Consider the following 17,409-nt stretch of genomic DNA (forward strand, 5'->3'; position numbering starts at 1 on the left):
TTTTCTTTGCCTTTGTTTGATTTCTTTTATGTTGTTGTGGAATAGTTGATGGATCTATACTCTAGCCATTTTTTTTTTAATTCATCACCTTTTAAACAGTAAAAATATCTAGAGAGTTTTGTTAAGTTCTATAAAAGAACGTATGTTATTGCATTCTACTTCTACTGGTAATTTTTACATGATACTAAAAAAATATCGAAAATTAACCAAATTGTACCGATACCGAAGAGAAACCGACATGATTGGGACGGTTTCGGAAAGTCTAATTTTAATTATATATAATAGAATAACCAAAAATTTAGCATGAAATAAATTTTATAAAATAACTGGCCGAACCGAGCGATTGATATCCTAGCAATGAGGATAGGCTAATGGGCGTTTGAAATTCAAAAAATCCGAAGTGGAGCCAAAACAGAACAGAACATTCTCCATATATCGAGGATATAAACAGTCTTCTGTAGCTTGTTTGTACGATCATCTTCTTCTCCGCCCCTCTCCGAACTTTCTCTCTCTTCTGTTTATCTCTCCTTTAGGGTTTTCTTCATCGTCGCCTTTTTGCTGTTTCCTTAAGAAAAATGGTGGAATCAAAGAAGAAGATGTTAGCGTACGAAGAAAGTCGTTTGAAAAGATTGGAAGAGAACAAGAAGAGAATGGAAGAGCTCAATCTTAACAAGCTCGTTCAAGCTGTTCGTACTGCTACCAGCCCTAAGCCATCGCCCGTACGACTCTCTTTCTCTCTGCCTGTTTTATTTTAAAATGTGTCTCGAATAGAGTAAATTGAATATGGATAATTTATATAACCTAGATTAAAATTGAGGAATAGTTGATTGATTGATTGATTTCCCGGTGATCTGTTAGATGAAGAAGGTGAAGCCGAGGGTTAAGCAGGAGATAGATCGCTCAGCTGTGAGAAGGTCCAATCGCGTTGCGGATAAGCCTCCTCCCAACTACAAAGATGTAAGCTATTTCCTCTCTGTATCTTACCGGGAGTACTATATATTTTCCTTTGGACTTTCATTTGTTTGATTTTCACTTACCAACTCCTCTGCTTGGAGTTTTTGAACTTGAATGTTATGGGATTTTTGTCTCTTTTTCTTCTTCTTCGTTTTTTATGGTAGAAATCATCTTAGCATACCGAGAAATTTGTGCTGAATTGCCAGCCATAGCCATATCGCAAACGCTCTAAAGATACTAGTATTAAGTTTAGGATTTGTGTTATAAACTGACAGTATAATGATTTTTTGCACCATTAGTGCGTTTTAACCTATTATAGCATACTAGTTATCTTTTATTCTAGATGACTAATCAATAAGAAAAAGATTTACCTACCGTCACCTTTCAGATGACCTAATTGTGAAAATATTTAAGACGTTTGTATATCTTTTCAACATCTGATGCATATTGGATGTGTATGAATTTTTGATTGATCCGGTTTTCTTCTACAGTAACATTCCCGCTATATAATATTCAATAATAATTGAACGGGAGCCTTGGAGCAACGGTAAAGTTATCTCCATGTGACCTATAAGTCACGGGTTCGAGCGGTGGAATCAGCCACTGATTCAGGGTAGACTGCCTTGGGGTGCGACCCTTCCCTGGACCTTGTGTGAATGTAGGAGGTTTCGTGCATCGGGCTGCCTTTTTTTATAATATTCAATAATACTGTGCCTCTCGCCATTCAGTATGTTTTATTTTTACTTTCCTTCTAAATGATAGGATTATCATATGATCAAGGTCATTGATGTATGTATTTCTTGATTCTGACAGGTCCCTATTGAACCTTTGGGAAAGCCAAGGAGGTTTGACTCATAAACAAATATTTCCCTTTTTTGCTTGATCACTGAGTGATGCATTTTCAGATAATCTATGCCTTACACTCTCACTTTCTGGTTTATAGCTACAAGAGAAGAGATTTGTTAAACCGGGTGTATGCTGATGATGAAGATAGGCAGTATGCTATAGAAAGAGCAGAGCAGTTACAATCGGAGATAGATGCTGATTTCCCTAGTTTTGTGAAACCTATGCTCCAATCACATGTTACTGGTGGCTTTTGGCTGGTAAGTGAAAGAAAGATGATAAACTTGTGTATTGGTATTCCTTGAAAAGTTATAAAGTTCCTCACTTAGAGTTGTTTCCTAAAACTTAAAGCAACAGTTTTGGTCGTAGTTTATTGATTTTTAGTGTGGTTCTTTTTAGGGTCTGCCTGTTCATTTTTGCAACACACATCTCCCTAAACGTGATGAATTTGTCACCCTGATCGACGAAAATGAAGATGAGTTTGTGACAAAATACCTCGCATTAAAGAGGGGGCTGAGTGGTGGATGGAGGGGTTTCGCCATTGATCATGAATTAGTTGATGGTGATGCACTGGTTTTTCAGTTGATTGAGCCAACAAAATTTAAGGTAAATTAAACTGAACTGAGAATACTATATCATTCCATCCTCATTCTCTATTTAGATGAATTTATGAATACATTGAAATATATTTCTGTGAGTTGGACGCTACCCCAGATTTTTACTCCTACATGGTTTATCTACTTGGAATTTCAGGTTTACATCATAAGGGTTAATCAAGCAGAAGATTAGGAGACAGAAGACACGCAAAATATTTACTGAGATTGGTGGAACGTGAAATGAAATCAAGTAAGCAGCTCCATTTCCACAGCCTTTTGCTGCAAGAACTGTGTATTTTACTGCTTTGACAGTAGTTGAACATGGTTTACATGCACATATCAAGCAATCTTTTAGGCTCCACAATTTTAATTGGCCATCATATGAATGTCCAAAGACGTAAAAAGATTAATACAAGATGTCAAAGACCTAACTGGTGAAAGGCAACACAACAAGCCAGCTTTAGCAAATTGGTGTTAATTGATCTAAGACTGCGTGATAAACCATATAAGAAAAGTACCATTTGTTAAAGCAGAGCCGAACAAGCTCAAGTCATTCAGGATAACTCCTGTTTTTCTGCTTTAGGAGTTAAGATAAGTCCTGCAACTCATTTTAAAGCGCTGAAGAGAGAGACAATATAGAGATGATTTTTGAGGACACATTTGATTTCTGGCTGCGAGTCATTAGATTTAGGCTAAGAATTAAAATCAAAGAAGATAAAGGCGACTGTTGTTCACACCTAAAATAGCTAAAATCTAGTTCAAGATGAAAAAAAAAGAGATAAGAAACGAAAACGACTAAGCACCTGAATGCACTAATTCCTTGATTGTTACAATATTTGGTACTAATGTTCTCTTTTCGTGTGATTGGCAGGGAACAAAATGCATTCCACCTGATCGTAGCTTTTGGGACCATCCTTCTGTCTTTGTAGATGCCTATTTAAGAACCTGGAAGTCTGGAACTAGCATCATTGTAATTATTTAATATAGTTCTAATTACGGCAAAGACCTTCAGTGCCAAAACTCAACCTTGTGATTGGTATGGTGCAGCAGTTTTTTCATCCTAGTTTACGGGATATTAGTCATGTTTGTCTAGCATTGCAACAACAAACCCAGTGTAGTCTCACACGTGTAGTCTGGTGTTTATCTAGCACTGGTCTTTCATTAGTTTATGGGGTGTCTTTGGTTCTGTCAGAAATTCCCATGACAGAGTAGCATGTTAACTGATGAAATGACAGTTAAACATAAAAGGAGGATTGAAAATTTAAAGCTGGCAAGTTGTTAAATTTTCATCCATTTTCAAATTTAACAGGCAGAAATAATATGTTGTAACCTTAAAAGTAGCAAAAACAATATGCTGTAACCTTAAAGTAACAAACAAGTTCGGTTGCTGCTTTTACACAACGAATATCACAAATCCTGTTTGTCAACACCTTACACAACAGAGCTACCTTATAATTTCATATGTGCTATAGCATCTTGAATTCTCTTTGGACTCCGATACAGTTGTCTCCTTATGTACCTAAAGTTTTGCAAGTTGTTGAGCATATGTTGGGGCAATGCAAACAACAACCTACATGTTTATCCACATCAGAAAAACTGATCATAAGAACTACTGAAATGCTAAAAACAAATTGAAAACAAGACACAAAATAACTAAACACCCTTCTCTCATACCTTGCCAGCACTTTTACCAGAGTGAAGGTACTCAACAGCATCAGCAACTGAATGTAGGCCAACAAACTGTTTGGGATCTATGGCAATCTTCAAAACACAAATACACAGCAAATTGTTACTCTTATTGACCAAATCACTCTTAGAAGTGCATTATATAAAACCATAGAGAATAAATTCAGTTTTTAAACAAATCCACCCCAACTTTTCAAGCAATGGCAGTATATAGGTTAGAAATTTGTTCCGGCAGATATACCAACCTTAAGCTTTCCAGAAGAGAAGAGATTAACCAATCTATCCAAATGCTCTTGCCATAGGTGAGCATATTGTACCAGGAAAAATCCAGCCTGAGAACAAACTCAAACCACCAAATTAGCCAAAATAATACAAATACCACGCACTTGAAAAACCTATCATCTAGACAGAGCTAAGCATGGCTTTGTCAAATAGTAATAGGCAAATTAAACAAGATGATTGCAAGCAAGAAACCACAAAACAAGAGTTTCCGACAACATATATTCAAATCTCTTAGGACATTAAGGAAATTTTTTACTGACAGTTTTGGTGAAATTAATCAAGTAGGTAGTCAAAGAGTCACTGATCAGGACACCTCTATTCTCATTGAACAATATAGAAAGTTCTCTATGGAGATACATCACAACACCAAATACGTTAGGACATGAAAGCTACTTCCACCATCATCATAAAATGCAAATGAAATAACATAAGTTTTTCGCTCGTCATTGAGCTTTGAACTCCTCAGGGCCTTCTTTTTTTTTTTTTTGGGGGGGGGGGGGGGGGAGATAAGTAGCCCACTCAAAAGTTACTACAAACTTCTCATTCCAAATCAATTAAAAATTACAAAACCCAGCAATCTTCTGTTTCGACCTATTCGAATCTGCAACAAGAACCCCCTAAGGAACCTAAAAAGAAGAATGTCCCTGAAGAGAGAGGACTAGGATTTCGAACAGAGAGGTCAAACTGTTATCATTCTATCAATGAGCTAATTTCAATCAGTCACCACACATCCACAGCTGTATACAAGAGCCTCTCTTTGAGTTCATTAGTTACGGTAATTTCAAAACTAACTGAAGTTCCCGTCTTTCCCCACACACAACTCACATGCCATTTTCTCTTAGCTTCCTCCACGGGCCTTCCTCTTCCATCTAAATCTACACAACTACTTTTCAAGCCTCCTTCTCCGATGAGGCTGTTGCCCTTTCCCACCATATCAGATGAGATCAAATATACAGATTTTTGCGGTGTTTATTATGTATTTTCCAATCAAGTATGAAAGATAGTGGTGCAAGCTCTAAACTCATTTGTTAGTTGTTCGACAAGTTGAATGAAAATTGGCAATTGCATCAATCACATTCACTATATGGTACTACGTAATAAAGATATTGGATCACTGAAACAAGAGATAGCAGGACATACCACTGTTTGACTTTTTGCTAGAAGCTTTTCACATATTCCAGGATAATTCCGAGGTTTCCACCCATGTTCTCCTTGGTACTGAAATCAAAACTTGTTGAGTTGGCTTTCAAAGTCAAACTAACAGGATAGATGCGATGAGACATGGATAGAGGTTTTGTTACTAAGATGATCATCAACAGCAGCCAGTAAGAAATAGAAAAATACGAGATAAAAACCACCAAAAGAAGAAGAAGACAGTATATCCCATGAGAAGTTAAACCTGTGAAATCATTCCAATGACAACAAGTCGTCCATAGACAGCCAATGCATTCAAGCAGATGTCAAACATCTCACCACCAACGGACTCATAGACAATATCAACACCTTTAGGGAACTCCTTCTTTAAGACCTGGTGCAGCCATATATATACAGAACTAGTTAGAAAAGTAGCTCCAGCTGAAACTAATATATCATGGTCACCCAGAAAATCAGACTAGAGCAAACATCTAAGAACTTGTTACAAAAAGGAAGCATAAGCAACATAAAAACAGAGTAGCCACTCTGGAATTAGACAACCAAGCTAATACTCATGTTTTGCTGCTAATATATCTCCATGGAAATGGTCAACTTGCACACCTCCACCCTCTACAATGTTCAAAATTCTTTGTGGACAACCTAATATGGAGGCCCAACATTAGGACACACAATAACATGAATGGGCCGGACTCTGGCACTATGTGAAGAGATGGACCTTGAGCTTAACTCAACCCCAAAAACTAGCTCATGAGATGAGGATGGCCCAAGACCATATAAGGAGACAAACAACCCATCCATCTACCAATATGGGACACTTAACACTTTGCACCAGTGAGATGACAACATCAATTGATCAATCAATCAACCACGCCTCAATCTCATAATAATTGGGGTTGGCTACACGAATTGTTATATATATTTCGCTCTATTCAGGTCCATTTCACTCAGCTACGACATAGTTTATCTCTTAAGGCAAATTAGTGGTTCTAGAAACCTAAAGGTTCTCGAAAGGCCCCCATTTTGGAACTCTTTCCCCATAAAAAGTTTGATATTTATAAGAACTACCCTCGAGAGCATGATTTTCCACAAAGCATTCTGAGGTATCTATTCATAATGCATTGCAATAACATTTGAATGACAACTAATAATATGATGTTTATCCAAGACAGCAGCGTACAAGTTATAAGAACATCGTTAGCCAGTGAGTTTAAGAAACTTAACAGCTTTTATGTTTTCTACTTTGTAGTCAATGACTCGATCAACTCCCAAATCCTTAAGAAGCTTGGCCTTTTCAGTGCCTCCACAAGTTGCAACCACCGTGTTTCCAGATAATTTTGCAAGCTTCCATAGCAAATAGTTCAGTATGTGTTAGTTAGCTAATCAACATGATAATGAGAAAAATAGTGTATTACAATATAAAATGATACAAGAAGCAGGAAGAGAAGATATGACATGAATTCGCCTATACTGAAGGAGAAGATATGACATGAATTTGCCTATACAGAAAGAGAAGATATGACATGAATGCACCTATAGAGACACACTTCCAGATGGAAAAACACTTCAAATGTGGAAAGGAAGAATGTGAAAAGAAAAGCTGCACAACGACTAGTAAAAATAATCTAGTATGTAAGAAGCATTTTGAAAATTACGAATTCTTGTAAGTTTTTTTTTCTTTGATAAGGTAAAAGTTTCATTAATAAGGTACCAAGATGGTACAAAAAGTTACACGAATTCTTGTAAGTTCTTGTACATAATTTACTGTAAACTTCCACCGCAGTTTCCCCTTTCAAAAGGAAAAGGCAGAAACCCAAAAAACTTGCACAATAACTTTTGATATTCACTGCAAATTATTAGATGGGATCAAAGAAATCTTAGGCAGGTCTATAACCACTTATCTGTTCGCCTATTTACTTGATAGACACTTTTATTATCTTGTATATGTAGTAGACAAGCAGTCTTAACCTAACTACTCTTGCAGGTTTCTTTTTCTTTTAAGCTATACCTGCACTGCAAATTGCCCTGTCCCTCCTGCAGCAGCAGTCACCAAAACAACTTTTCCTGATTCCATTTGAGCAGCCTACAGATTCAACAGTAAATAATATAATTCAAAAGGCAATATGAACTAAAACCTGTTTAAATCAACCCCAACTGTCATAAAATAGTATACACGTTGTATGTTCCTTCCCCTGCAGCAACAGAAACCGGGTAAAAAGATTCTTCAAGGAATAAAAGAATGCTTATACTAACCTTTTCCAAAGCAATTGATGCAGTGAGTCCAGAGGTAAGCATTGCAAGAACTTCTGGATCTGGTTTTGCTACAGGAAGGATGTGTTTGGCAGGGACCTGAATATAGAATCCAAATTGCATAAAACTCACCAAGGACAATGAAAGATTAGACAACTCAAACCTGACAAGAATAAATGTGTAAAGCAGTAGTTACCATGACAAATTCAGCATAACCGCCAAAAGTCATGATGGCAGCAGGCATACCAATCTTCAAATTTCTAACAGCATCACCAATTGCAGCAATTATTCCCACAGCCTGCAGTAAACGAGGCTTAAATTTGAGGTAAGCAAATTCAGGAATTAAAAAAACTACAATGAAGAAAGCAAGGCAATACTCCAGTTTAAGTAACAAAATCGTGATCAAAACAGAAAACTGACTTTCAAAACATATTCCATAAAACATTCAGAAACCAATTCAATCCTCCAGCATCACGACTAGTACAAGCGAATAGAACTGTAATTAACCATCATGTGGCAAAATGAAACCTAAGAGGGTAGCAATAACATAACATGACCAAAAATTACATTAAAAGGAGCTTCTTATATAAAGTGGCCTTGGGATCGTATTGTTTACCAAACTTGCAACTGAAGGCGGACCAAATTATAAACCATTCTGTTCTATAAGCCCCAACTCAATTAAAGCCCTACCATGTCTAGATCTAAAATAAGCACTGAGAAGAGCTAACTGATTAGTGCACAACCCTGCCCGTGTCTCATTAGTAGTTGCAGCTGTGGTTAGGTCTTTCGCTCTCATCTCTCTGGATTCCGATCAGTGATTTTTATGTATGACATTTTTGAAATCATCAATTTTTGCAGAAAAAAATAAAAAGATGGAAGATTACAGCAGATGTATGGTTTTCCTATGCGGGTTTCTCCAAAATCTCTCTCCCCCTCTCTGACTCTCTCTATGGATATGTACACATATATATACACATACACATAATATATATTCTTTTTTCTCTTATAGAAAAGTAATTTCAAAGAACCAACCCAAATAATATAGAAAGTTCTTTTTGTACCTCAAAACCAGAATCCAGCGGAAGGCGGGAGGCGATGTCATTGCCATCTCCACTGAAATAACGCCCTGAGCTGAAGTTTACCTATTGCAAAATGCTTCCATCAGTAAAGAACTTAACCATGTCTGTGTATGTTGGGTGGGGGAATTAGCGGGGGGCATGCAAAATGCTTTTGTCAGTGAAGAACTTAAAACCAGAATTATGTGGCGGACATGTACATCATAAGCATTGCCCCAGAAGACCCTAATATGATCATTTAATTACAAATGTACATCATTATGCCAAAAACCAAGGAAATAAAAAAGGTACAAAGTTTTCTCTTGATTTATAGAGATGTTGTATTTTACAGTGACAAAAACATACAAATACCAGTATGCACAGACTGCATGAGGGCAGGGAAAGCACAGATCTACTCAATTATTCAGTCTGATGTCAATAAAGCTGAGATTCTTTACTGCAGAAATGGAGAAAAAAGAAAAACTCACATCACTAGCATTCACACCAGCATAGATGACTTTTAATAGAACGTGATCTGGTTTGAGTGGCAACCTCAATGCAGTTCGCACAATTCTTGTAGCACTACGAAAATTGTGACTCAACGTGTGAACAACTCTGGAACAAAAATCAGATGCAGAAAGTGTCAAAAGTCACAAGAAATAATGAGGGAGACTCCACATAATTGTTTAGGATAAGGTATCCCAGCAGAACACTAAGAAACAACAACAACGACAACAACAACAAAAGGTAACCAAGAAGGTAACCCAAAAAAAAAGCAACTAAAGCAAATAAAGAAAGGGGAAACTAGTGGCAGTCACCTACGGCATATTTCAAAGAGAGCTTGAGGTTGAACAAAGGTAGGGTTAAGGTCTGCGTATACACTACCCTCCCCAGACCCCAGTTGTGGGATTTCACTAGGTATGTTATTGGCATTGTTGTTGTTGAGGTTGAACAATGAGAATGGGGTTTATTTTTGACCGAGTTGACTTAGAATTGACTTTTTGAGTTGAATTTGACTTTGCCCGAGACTTAAAATATAGATTCTCTTTTTGTTTTTTTCTTCTCGCTTCCCTCAGTTGCAGGAGACATTGTAGAATGGAACCGTGATAACATGTGCATTTGAAATTTCACATGTCCACAACAAGAGAAATAATCAATCCGAAATGTGCTCTTTCCTAAGTAAAAGAAGTAAATTACACAATTACATACACTTTTTCAAAGCTTTGAGGAATCTGAAAATCCATTGGTACCGTAACCAAAGATTTTCGAAGTGCTTTTGAAGAGGGGAGGCGGTATTTTGCTTCTTCTGCAGGAGTTGGCCAATACTCCATGCCTCTTCTGTTAGTGATCCATAGACATGACCCTGCTTTACTCTCATCTCTGATTAGTTCAAAAGCACCTGAAAAAAGTAGGTACTTCAGACTAGAATCGGAAACTACATTTTGAGGCTCTATGTTCTTGAAGGAAAATCTGTCCCTTGTTGATATATTGCTGTCTTGGATGGTATACTTTTCCCTTAGCCATTGAAAGTAAATAAAATTTGCTGATGAAAATGCTAAATAGCACATAGGCTTCAAAAATGTCTATTGACAAATTGGATTGGCTGAGAGCGGATAAGGTAAGATAATTATCTATCTTGAACACGTGATTAGCATATCACAGGAAGATAGAGGAGAACAGAAGGATATCATTCAATCCTATGTCGCTATAAGCACCAAATAGAAGACACGATAGCAGAAATTTATTCTATGCCATCTCATTTGAAAATGCAGCTAACTAGTCCAAATCATAAATATGGCCAAATAAACGTAGCAGATGGTATTGTCAAAAGGACATCCCGGTGCACAAGGCATTCTGCGTTCACGCAGGGTTTGGCTCAAGGGGTGTGATGTAGACAGTCTACCCTAATGCAAGCATTAGTTGCTGCTTCCACGGCTCGAACCCATGACCAATAGGTCACACAAGTTCTGAGGCAAATAATGAGGAAAATAATTGAAGTACCTTTCACCACAAGTTCCATAGGCAGATATCCTCCAAGTTGATCAATATGTGGAGAACTAACCTTTGTCGCCAAGTCAGTTTGGACAAACTGCGTATGACAAGTAAAATAGTAAAGTCTTGTCTAAGTTTAACACAAATAACGGATGATATTATGTGCTCTTCTTAGCATCAACAATATTATTTTTTAGAAAAGGTAAATATTTTCTTAGTGGGCGTTTGGGCATAAGAATTGTAAAATTCCGGAAAAAAGTGATTTTTTTTTAAAGTGAAAATGGTATTTAAAAATTAGAGTTGTGTTTAGACATGAATAAAATTTGGAGCTATTTTTGAAGTTTTGTGAGTGACTTGAAGTGAATATTGAAAAACAGCTTTTTGGAGTTTTTCAAATTACCGAAAAATTCTAAAATTCAACTTCAAGTGAAATTTGAAATTTTCAAGGACAAACATTGATTCTGAAAAGGCTGCGTACACACTACCCTCCCCAGACCCCATTATGTGGGATTATTGTTGTATTATTTTTCGTATCTTTTCACATATATATTTTTAGTCTGATTCAAAACTACTGGGTTCAGTTGAACCTAGTAAATTAGGCTGCATCTGCCTCTGAGCAAAACAATGGCTTGAGAGATGTTGATACTAAAGCTTTTAGGCCATTTAAAAGGCAGTGATAAAATAGGGGTAGCAGATAACAAATACGGGCCATATCTGAGACTCATTAAAATCTCTCGGGGGGAGAAAGAGTCACTTTCTTTCCGTCAACCTTCTATGAAAGAACAGATTACCTCAGGGCAGAGCACATTGATGCGGATTCCTTGGCGCTTAAACGGAGCAAGCGATCTTGTAAACATGACAACACCTCCTATAACAAAATATGCTCTCATTATACGCAAAGGTTTGCAAAGATAAATAAATATGTGCTTCATGTACTGGACCATCAGAAAATAAGAGAAGAAAATAGAAATAAATCGAGAAGACAGGAAGTCAAGAGCACATTTAAAACCAAAAACGAAAAGAAAAAAAAGAAAAAGAAAGGAGGCTGTTGTAAATGATATGGACTAGAACCAAACATCTAACCTTTGGAGGCAGAATAGATAGGGCCTATATACATTGGATAGAGTCCGGAAGCAGAACCCAAATTTACAATTACACCTGGCTTTTGGGCAGCTTGCATGGCTTGAATCTGCATAATATGTGTTTATGATTATCTGACCATGATAGCAAGAAAGAGTTACAATAATATGGAGAACAGTACAAAACAGACTTGGAATGCAAATAAAAGGTGATCTGAATAGCTAATGCATTTCATCATAAACTAAAGGGCAGCCCAACGCACAAAGCATCCCGCATTCATGCAGGGTCCGGGGAAGGGCCGCACCCCAAGGGGGCTAAAATCTACAAATAGAAGCAAGAAGATTATATGTAACTTCACACCAACAAAGTAAGTTGTACATATGACACATCCGGATTTAAAGAGGCTGATTATGAAGTAATATCACTAGAGACTGTAAATGGACTTTCCGCTAATGAGAATGCGGAGTTAAGAGCTTTCAGACGCAAAGCAAAATAAAAACATTATATCACAACTAAAGAGTATATCGCATGGCCAAAGGTTTGGGCATCAGGTTCAATTATGCTAATATGTATATGACAAGGATACTGTACTTAAAGGAATCACACTCGTACCGCGTCTTCAGCATTTGAATCAGGCATGTCAAATGGAGGATGAAGATATATAGTGTAACAGAGAATTGTAAGATCTAGTAGTAATATTCCTCCACTAAGGTAACCGTACGACATCCATGCAACAGTCAAATCAAACAATCAATCTCACTAATGCTTAATCCCAAATTAGTAGGAATCGACAATATGAATCATCTACATAAATTATGCTCTATTATGGAAATCATTCCATTGCTAAATAATTTATCTTTTATGGCAAATCAGGGATTACCTAAAGTTAGAGATTCTTTAAATCTCAAACTTATCCCTACACAGACATACAAGTCATTAACCGGAATAAAAATATTCTTGACAAACATTGATCTAGTGTGAATGCAACAGCAACAACTAAACCCTAACTAGCTGGTATCACCTGTATGGATCCTTCACTTCCAGCATGTTCTGTTCTTAGTTAAGTTCGCATTGATTCTGAAAGGTTATGTCTTTTGGGCTAAACTTAGGTCTATCTTATCCTCTTTTTCACCTTTAATAGTCATATTGTCACACATAAAAACCAGTGCATATGGAGGTTAATGCAACGGTATTTAACAAATGTTAACTATCCAGACTAGCTAAATTATTCCATAGCTTGAATACCAATAGTAAATCTATGCAAACACCTAATAGAGAATAGATTTTAGTCTAGCACAAGTAAAAATATCAGCCTTATAATTTTGAGAGTACAACCGTCTATGTATCTCCAGAAGTTGGGATATGCAGAAGAATATTGATAAATGAAGAAATTTTTCTTGGTTCTAATGAAGCTTCGTAATAGCTGTAGCATGGTAAACATTAATATCCATCAACTTGAGCAACCACAAAACAGTGAGTTGGAATTTACCGCAAGACGAGTGCTATCTATAACTGCAATGAGGTTCACATTAACTGTGTGTCTCCAGCTTTTAGACCCATCAGTTCGATCATTACGGAATGGAATAATATCGCCAATCCCTGCACTGTTAATACAGATATCTAGTCCTCCATATGTTACAAAATGCTTCTCGAAAGCAGCTTTTAGTTCTCCTGCGCAGATGATGAAGACGCTATTACTTATTGTAGAGAGTTTTTTATTTTGCGGAAGACTCACGTGATTAAAATTATACATCAAAAGAATTCCACATATAATGTTTGTGTGTGTGCTTACTTTGCAAAAGACTTACAAACAAACAACAACTACACCTTAATAACAAATAAGTTGGCAGCGGCTATATGAATCCTCACTGACCATGTCGTTCCATTTTGCAGAAAACATACATGATAAAGATTATGCATCAATAGACTTCTACAAGAAAATACACACAAACAAGCACATATATTCAAGCATGAAAATCAGTTCACGAATCAAATAAATGGGAGGATTCTAATTCTTAAGGCTTTCTTTTGAGTCTTGAGACTCTTGATTAAAATTTGCGATCCTGAAAATTAGCATTCCTTTCTTTTAAGGAACAGAATGATGGTAAGCCGTCACTTGAATGCATCAAAATATAATGGGTACTAAAACAACCATAGCCACTTCTTTTCTAGGACCTGTTCTAAATCTTAGTTCTATCAACGGTACCACACCCCTTCAAAGAATAAGGATAACATCTTCTTAGTTTTATGGGTAAAAGAAGGACAGCATCCTACGCCAGCTCAAATGTTTCAAGAAAAGCAATTCTCAGCAATGACCATCAGAGGTTAGCTTATATTACAGATGGGATGTTTCAAAGTCAGGGAGGTTTTTGGATGCTATTATGGTGTAAAACTTCTAGATGTGATCTGACCCTGAAATTCCTTTTTCTCTCAGAACCTAAACATCAGTGTAATATAGTGTACCCACTAACTTGTACGACAATTTCTTGTACTGAAACCCATGAAATTTGGCAGCTCTAAGATGTGCCCTCATGGTTTTATAGGTCTTCATTGCACAAGCAAGAAGTAAAGACTTGTCTTTTTAAACTCCTTGTCCAATTAGAAACAGTACTCACTCAAGCAGATGTAACACTCAAGCAGTACTCACTCAAGCTATCCATAGACGTAACATCTATGGATAGCCATTTCCAAGCTTCTCAAAGAACGTATCAGCGATATGGATAGCCAGAGCTAAACTAAAACCTATGGGAAAACTTGGATTCCACGACCCAGTTGCACTTTTTTAAAAAGGTTACTGTAGCAGGTATCAATCTACTGTATCTCTAGCTCAGATTTATGCACATAACTCAACAAACATTGGTTGTTGCTTTGTTACTTGTACTCAAATTGACAAGAATGCACCACAGTTGCTAGATCAAATTGATACTAATTGATGAAATATAGCACTAACTATTGATAATACCATCTGACTCAATAAAGTTTACTAGCATTGAGACTCTAGGGTTTCTCTCTTCGAACTCTCCTATCTCAGTCATGATCCTTCCCTTCCCCTCTGACAAAATGCAAATTAACTCGTTTCCCACATAATTGCATGTAAGTGCATTCTAATGGTGTTAATAAGTAAGTAGAGGGAGCTATGGATAAAAACACCCAGCAAGATCGTTCTAAAGACAAGGGGCCCTAAGAAATGCAGAAAGAAAAACTGCAACCTATTTAAACCACCTAAAGGCTTGACCCTCTTGAGTTTTGAGGATGTCTTCTGACACATCCCCTCCCCCAAAACCGGAATGCTAAATTCTTTAAACAATACAATTGCATTCTATTTACAAGAGCATTTATATATGAATATGTTAGACAGTGAATAGAAGTTTCAATAACTTGGCCAAATGACCCAAGGGCGGATGTACTCTTGGCGAAGCGGTGTCACCAATTGTATCCGTTTCTAAATATATGTATTAATACTGTGAGGAAACGGATAAGTAGGAATAATTGACACCACTTGACATAAATTGTCTCTTGGTGCATCGGTTATGTGCTTGATTTTGCTCTAAGAGGTGTATGGTTAACAATTGTGATAAATTAGAATTGAACCCATGACCTTTTCTAACTTGAAACTCAAGAAACCAATAAACTACGAATATTTCTGTACTTCTATAAATTTTGACACTGCTTGCAAAAATTCCCGCGTACGCCCTTGGACCCATGCTACACAGAAGTTCCGTTTTCAAACATGCATAGACACTAACTGCAGCACAAGAAGTCAGGGACTTCATAACCATGTCCCTAGCATGTACAATTTTAGTGTACCACACCTAAATACACATATTGCTGTACCACCAGGAGGGTGGAAGGTAGAATGCTTGCAGAGTCCAATCGTAACCAAGCCGGTGCATGTACAACATTTCAAAGTGAAAAAACAAGGGGAACCTCAAACTAAAGGAATAATCTGAATAGCGCAATTGCTTTTATCACTTCTCATTCCCACCTTTAAGATTCATTTTGACACAAAATACATAAACATGTTACATGCCTGCATTAGTGACATCACATCTGATGAACATAACAAGTGGAAATTCCAGTCCAAAATGGAATTTGGCGCACTCTTTCTCAGCAAGGGCTGCAACTTCTTTGCCTTTCTCTTCTGAGAAATCAACAATTGTAACAAAAACTCCCTTCTGGGCAAGAGCCAAGCTAAGTGCTCTACCTGCACGTATTAGCATACAGAAATAATATTAGCATTTAAATTCTCGCTTCACAGCTGTTATAATCTTAAAAAGGCACTTTCTCCGCACATCATAGAAAGGAACATTTAGCTGCCTAACCCGAATGTTACACTTAAAGGAGCTCTATAAGCAAGCATAAAACAAAACAAAAAAAGGTGCTTATGAGATTCAGAAAAACCAAAATTGACATTCCTATTAAACTAGAGCTTGTGAAACTGAATAAAACCATAACTGGCGACCTAATAATCTAGAGCATCCATCTTGATAATTTAATTTCAATTGCTTGATTAATCATCTAAGTACTAGATGAGCAATTAACCACCATGTTTACTAGTTCATTCATACATATTCACAAATCACACACACACACACACATATATATATAAAAATTTCAGGATTGATACAAAGTTGATTAAACCAATGATCGTACAATAGTAGACCAAGTGCAAATGCTCCTAGACAGTGTTACACACCTATCCAACCCATTGAAACAAGCTCAATTTACAATTACCACGGTTTAACATTGAGTTCCAAGTAATACGAATCATTATTTGAAATATAATCCAAGTAATACACACCAATAGCGTGAAACTTCTAGTCTTCTACCCTATATAGCTATCTCAAATCATTAAATTAACACGCCAATGAAGTGGTTCCTTCTGTATCTAATGCATCTGTGAATAATATTTTACCTTGCCAATTGCCACTTATCGTGTATACTTAGTTCCAAGCTAAAAAGAGTAGTAATACTGTAATACAAAGTAAAATAGCAGATATACAGAAGAGTTATGACGAATTGAAGTTAAAAATAAATAAATACCAATTCCGGAGGCACCGCCGGTGATCAAAGCTGATAGACCTGGCTTGAGCTCCATGCTTATCGACGTCTATGGCTTGATCAACTGGTCAGTGTGAACAGAGAAGAGAAGACGGAAGTGTGAGACGACATGTTTAGTCCGTTCAATTTCAGATTTACGTGAAATCACATTTATAAGTCAGCGTTGGTGGGCTTCCCAATGTGGTAGCTCATCTTTTTCGATGGAACCAAATAGTATTTTTTATTCGATATTCTATCACAAAAATATATATATATATATTTTGACTTTTACTTGGCCGGCTGTTGTGATGAAGATGAACATTCTGTCTTTGTCGGACTTCTTAACAGTACAACAATTTATAACTTTTATCCAAAGCACTATAAAAATCTTTCAATACGATAAATATTTAGAAATGTAAGTTTTAATTTTAAATTAAATTAACATATACATTCACGTGGAAAAAAAGAATCTCTACTGA

At 36.7% G+C, this 17,409-nt stretch overlaps 2 protein-coding genes across 2 annotated transcripts; one reads left to right on the forward strand and one right to left on the reverse strand.

The window, feature by feature from the left end:
- Positions 1–419: 419 nt before the first annotated feature.
- LOC104222916 (B3 domain-containing protein At3g19184-like) lies at positions 420–3,661 on the forward strand. The gene is made up of 7 exons (XM_009774244.2): positions 420–719; positions 859–957; positions 1,768–1,799; positions 1,898–2,057; positions 2,197–2,403; positions 2,551–2,643; positions 3,265–3,661. Exons 1-6 carry the CDS (start codon positions 576–578, stop codon positions 2,584–2,586), a joined length of 678 nt encoding a protein of 225 aa, XP_009772546.1. The 5' UTR covers positions 420–575; the 3' UTR covers positions 2,587–2,643; positions 3,265–3,661.
- A 7-nt stretch (positions 3,662–3,668) lies between these two features.
- LOC104222915 (uncharacterized) lies at positions 3,669–17,119 on the reverse strand. The gene is made up of 18 exons (XM_009774242.2): positions 16,934–17,119; positions 15,921–16,094; positions 13,380–13,561; positions 11,894–11,999; positions 11,602–11,678; positions 10,820–10,907; positions 10,028–10,217; positions 9,307–9,433; positions 8,825–8,905; positions 7,960–8,061; positions 7,767–7,862; positions 7,522–7,596; positions 6,738–6,857; positions 5,761–5,889; positions 5,502–5,579; positions 4,325–4,411; positions 4,068–4,154; positions 3,669–3,963 (listed from the first exon to the last, which is right to left on the reverse strand). The coding sequence occupies exons 1-18, from the start codon at positions 16,986–16,988 to the stop codon at positions 3,913–3,915; spliced, it is 1,905 nt and encodes a 634-aa protein (XP_009772544.1). The 5' UTR covers positions 16,989–17,119; the 3' UTR covers positions 3,669–3,912.
- Between the last annotated feature and the right edge of the window lie 290 nt (positions 17,120–17,409).

This window comes from Nicotiana sylvestris, chromosome 1 (genome assembly GCF_000393655.2).
Source record: "Nicotiana sylvestris chromosome 1, ASM39365v2, whole genome shotgun sequence".
Classification (NCBI taxonomy): Eukaryota; Viridiplantae; Streptophyta; class Magnoliopsida; order Solanales; family Solanaceae; genus Nicotiana; species Nicotiana sylvestris.

What these genes read in the sequence shown, in the direction of transcription:
- LOC104222916 (XM_009774244.2), top strand. Translation starts at nt 576, where the DNA reads ATGGTGGAATCAAAGAAGAAGATGTTAGCGTACGAAGAAAGTCGTTTG. An exon ending in CTCCTCCCAACTACAAAGAT is followed by an intron (nt 958 to 1,767) that starts GTAAGCTATTTC and finishes TGATTCTGACAG; the next exon opens with GTCCCTATTGAACCTTTGGG. An exon ending in TTACTGGTGGCTTTTGGCTG is followed by an intron (nt 2,058 to 2,196) that starts GTAAGTGAAAGA and finishes GGTTCTTTTTAG; the next exon opens with GGTCTGCCTGTTCATTTTTG.
- LOC104222915 (XM_009774242.2), bottom strand. Translation starts at nt 16,988, where the DNA reads ATGGAGCTCAAGCCAGGTCTATCAGCTTTGATCACCGGCGGTGCCTCC. An exon ending in TAGATAGCACTCGTCTTGCG is followed by an intron (nt 12,000 to 13,379) that starts GTAAATTCCAAC and finishes CATATTATGCAG; the next exon opens with ATTCAAGCCATGCAAGCTGC. An exon ending in TATGGAACTTGTGGTGAAAG is followed by an intron (nt 10,218 to 10,819) that starts GTACTTCAATTA and finishes TACTTTTTTCAG; the next exon opens with GTGCTTTTGAACTAATCAGA.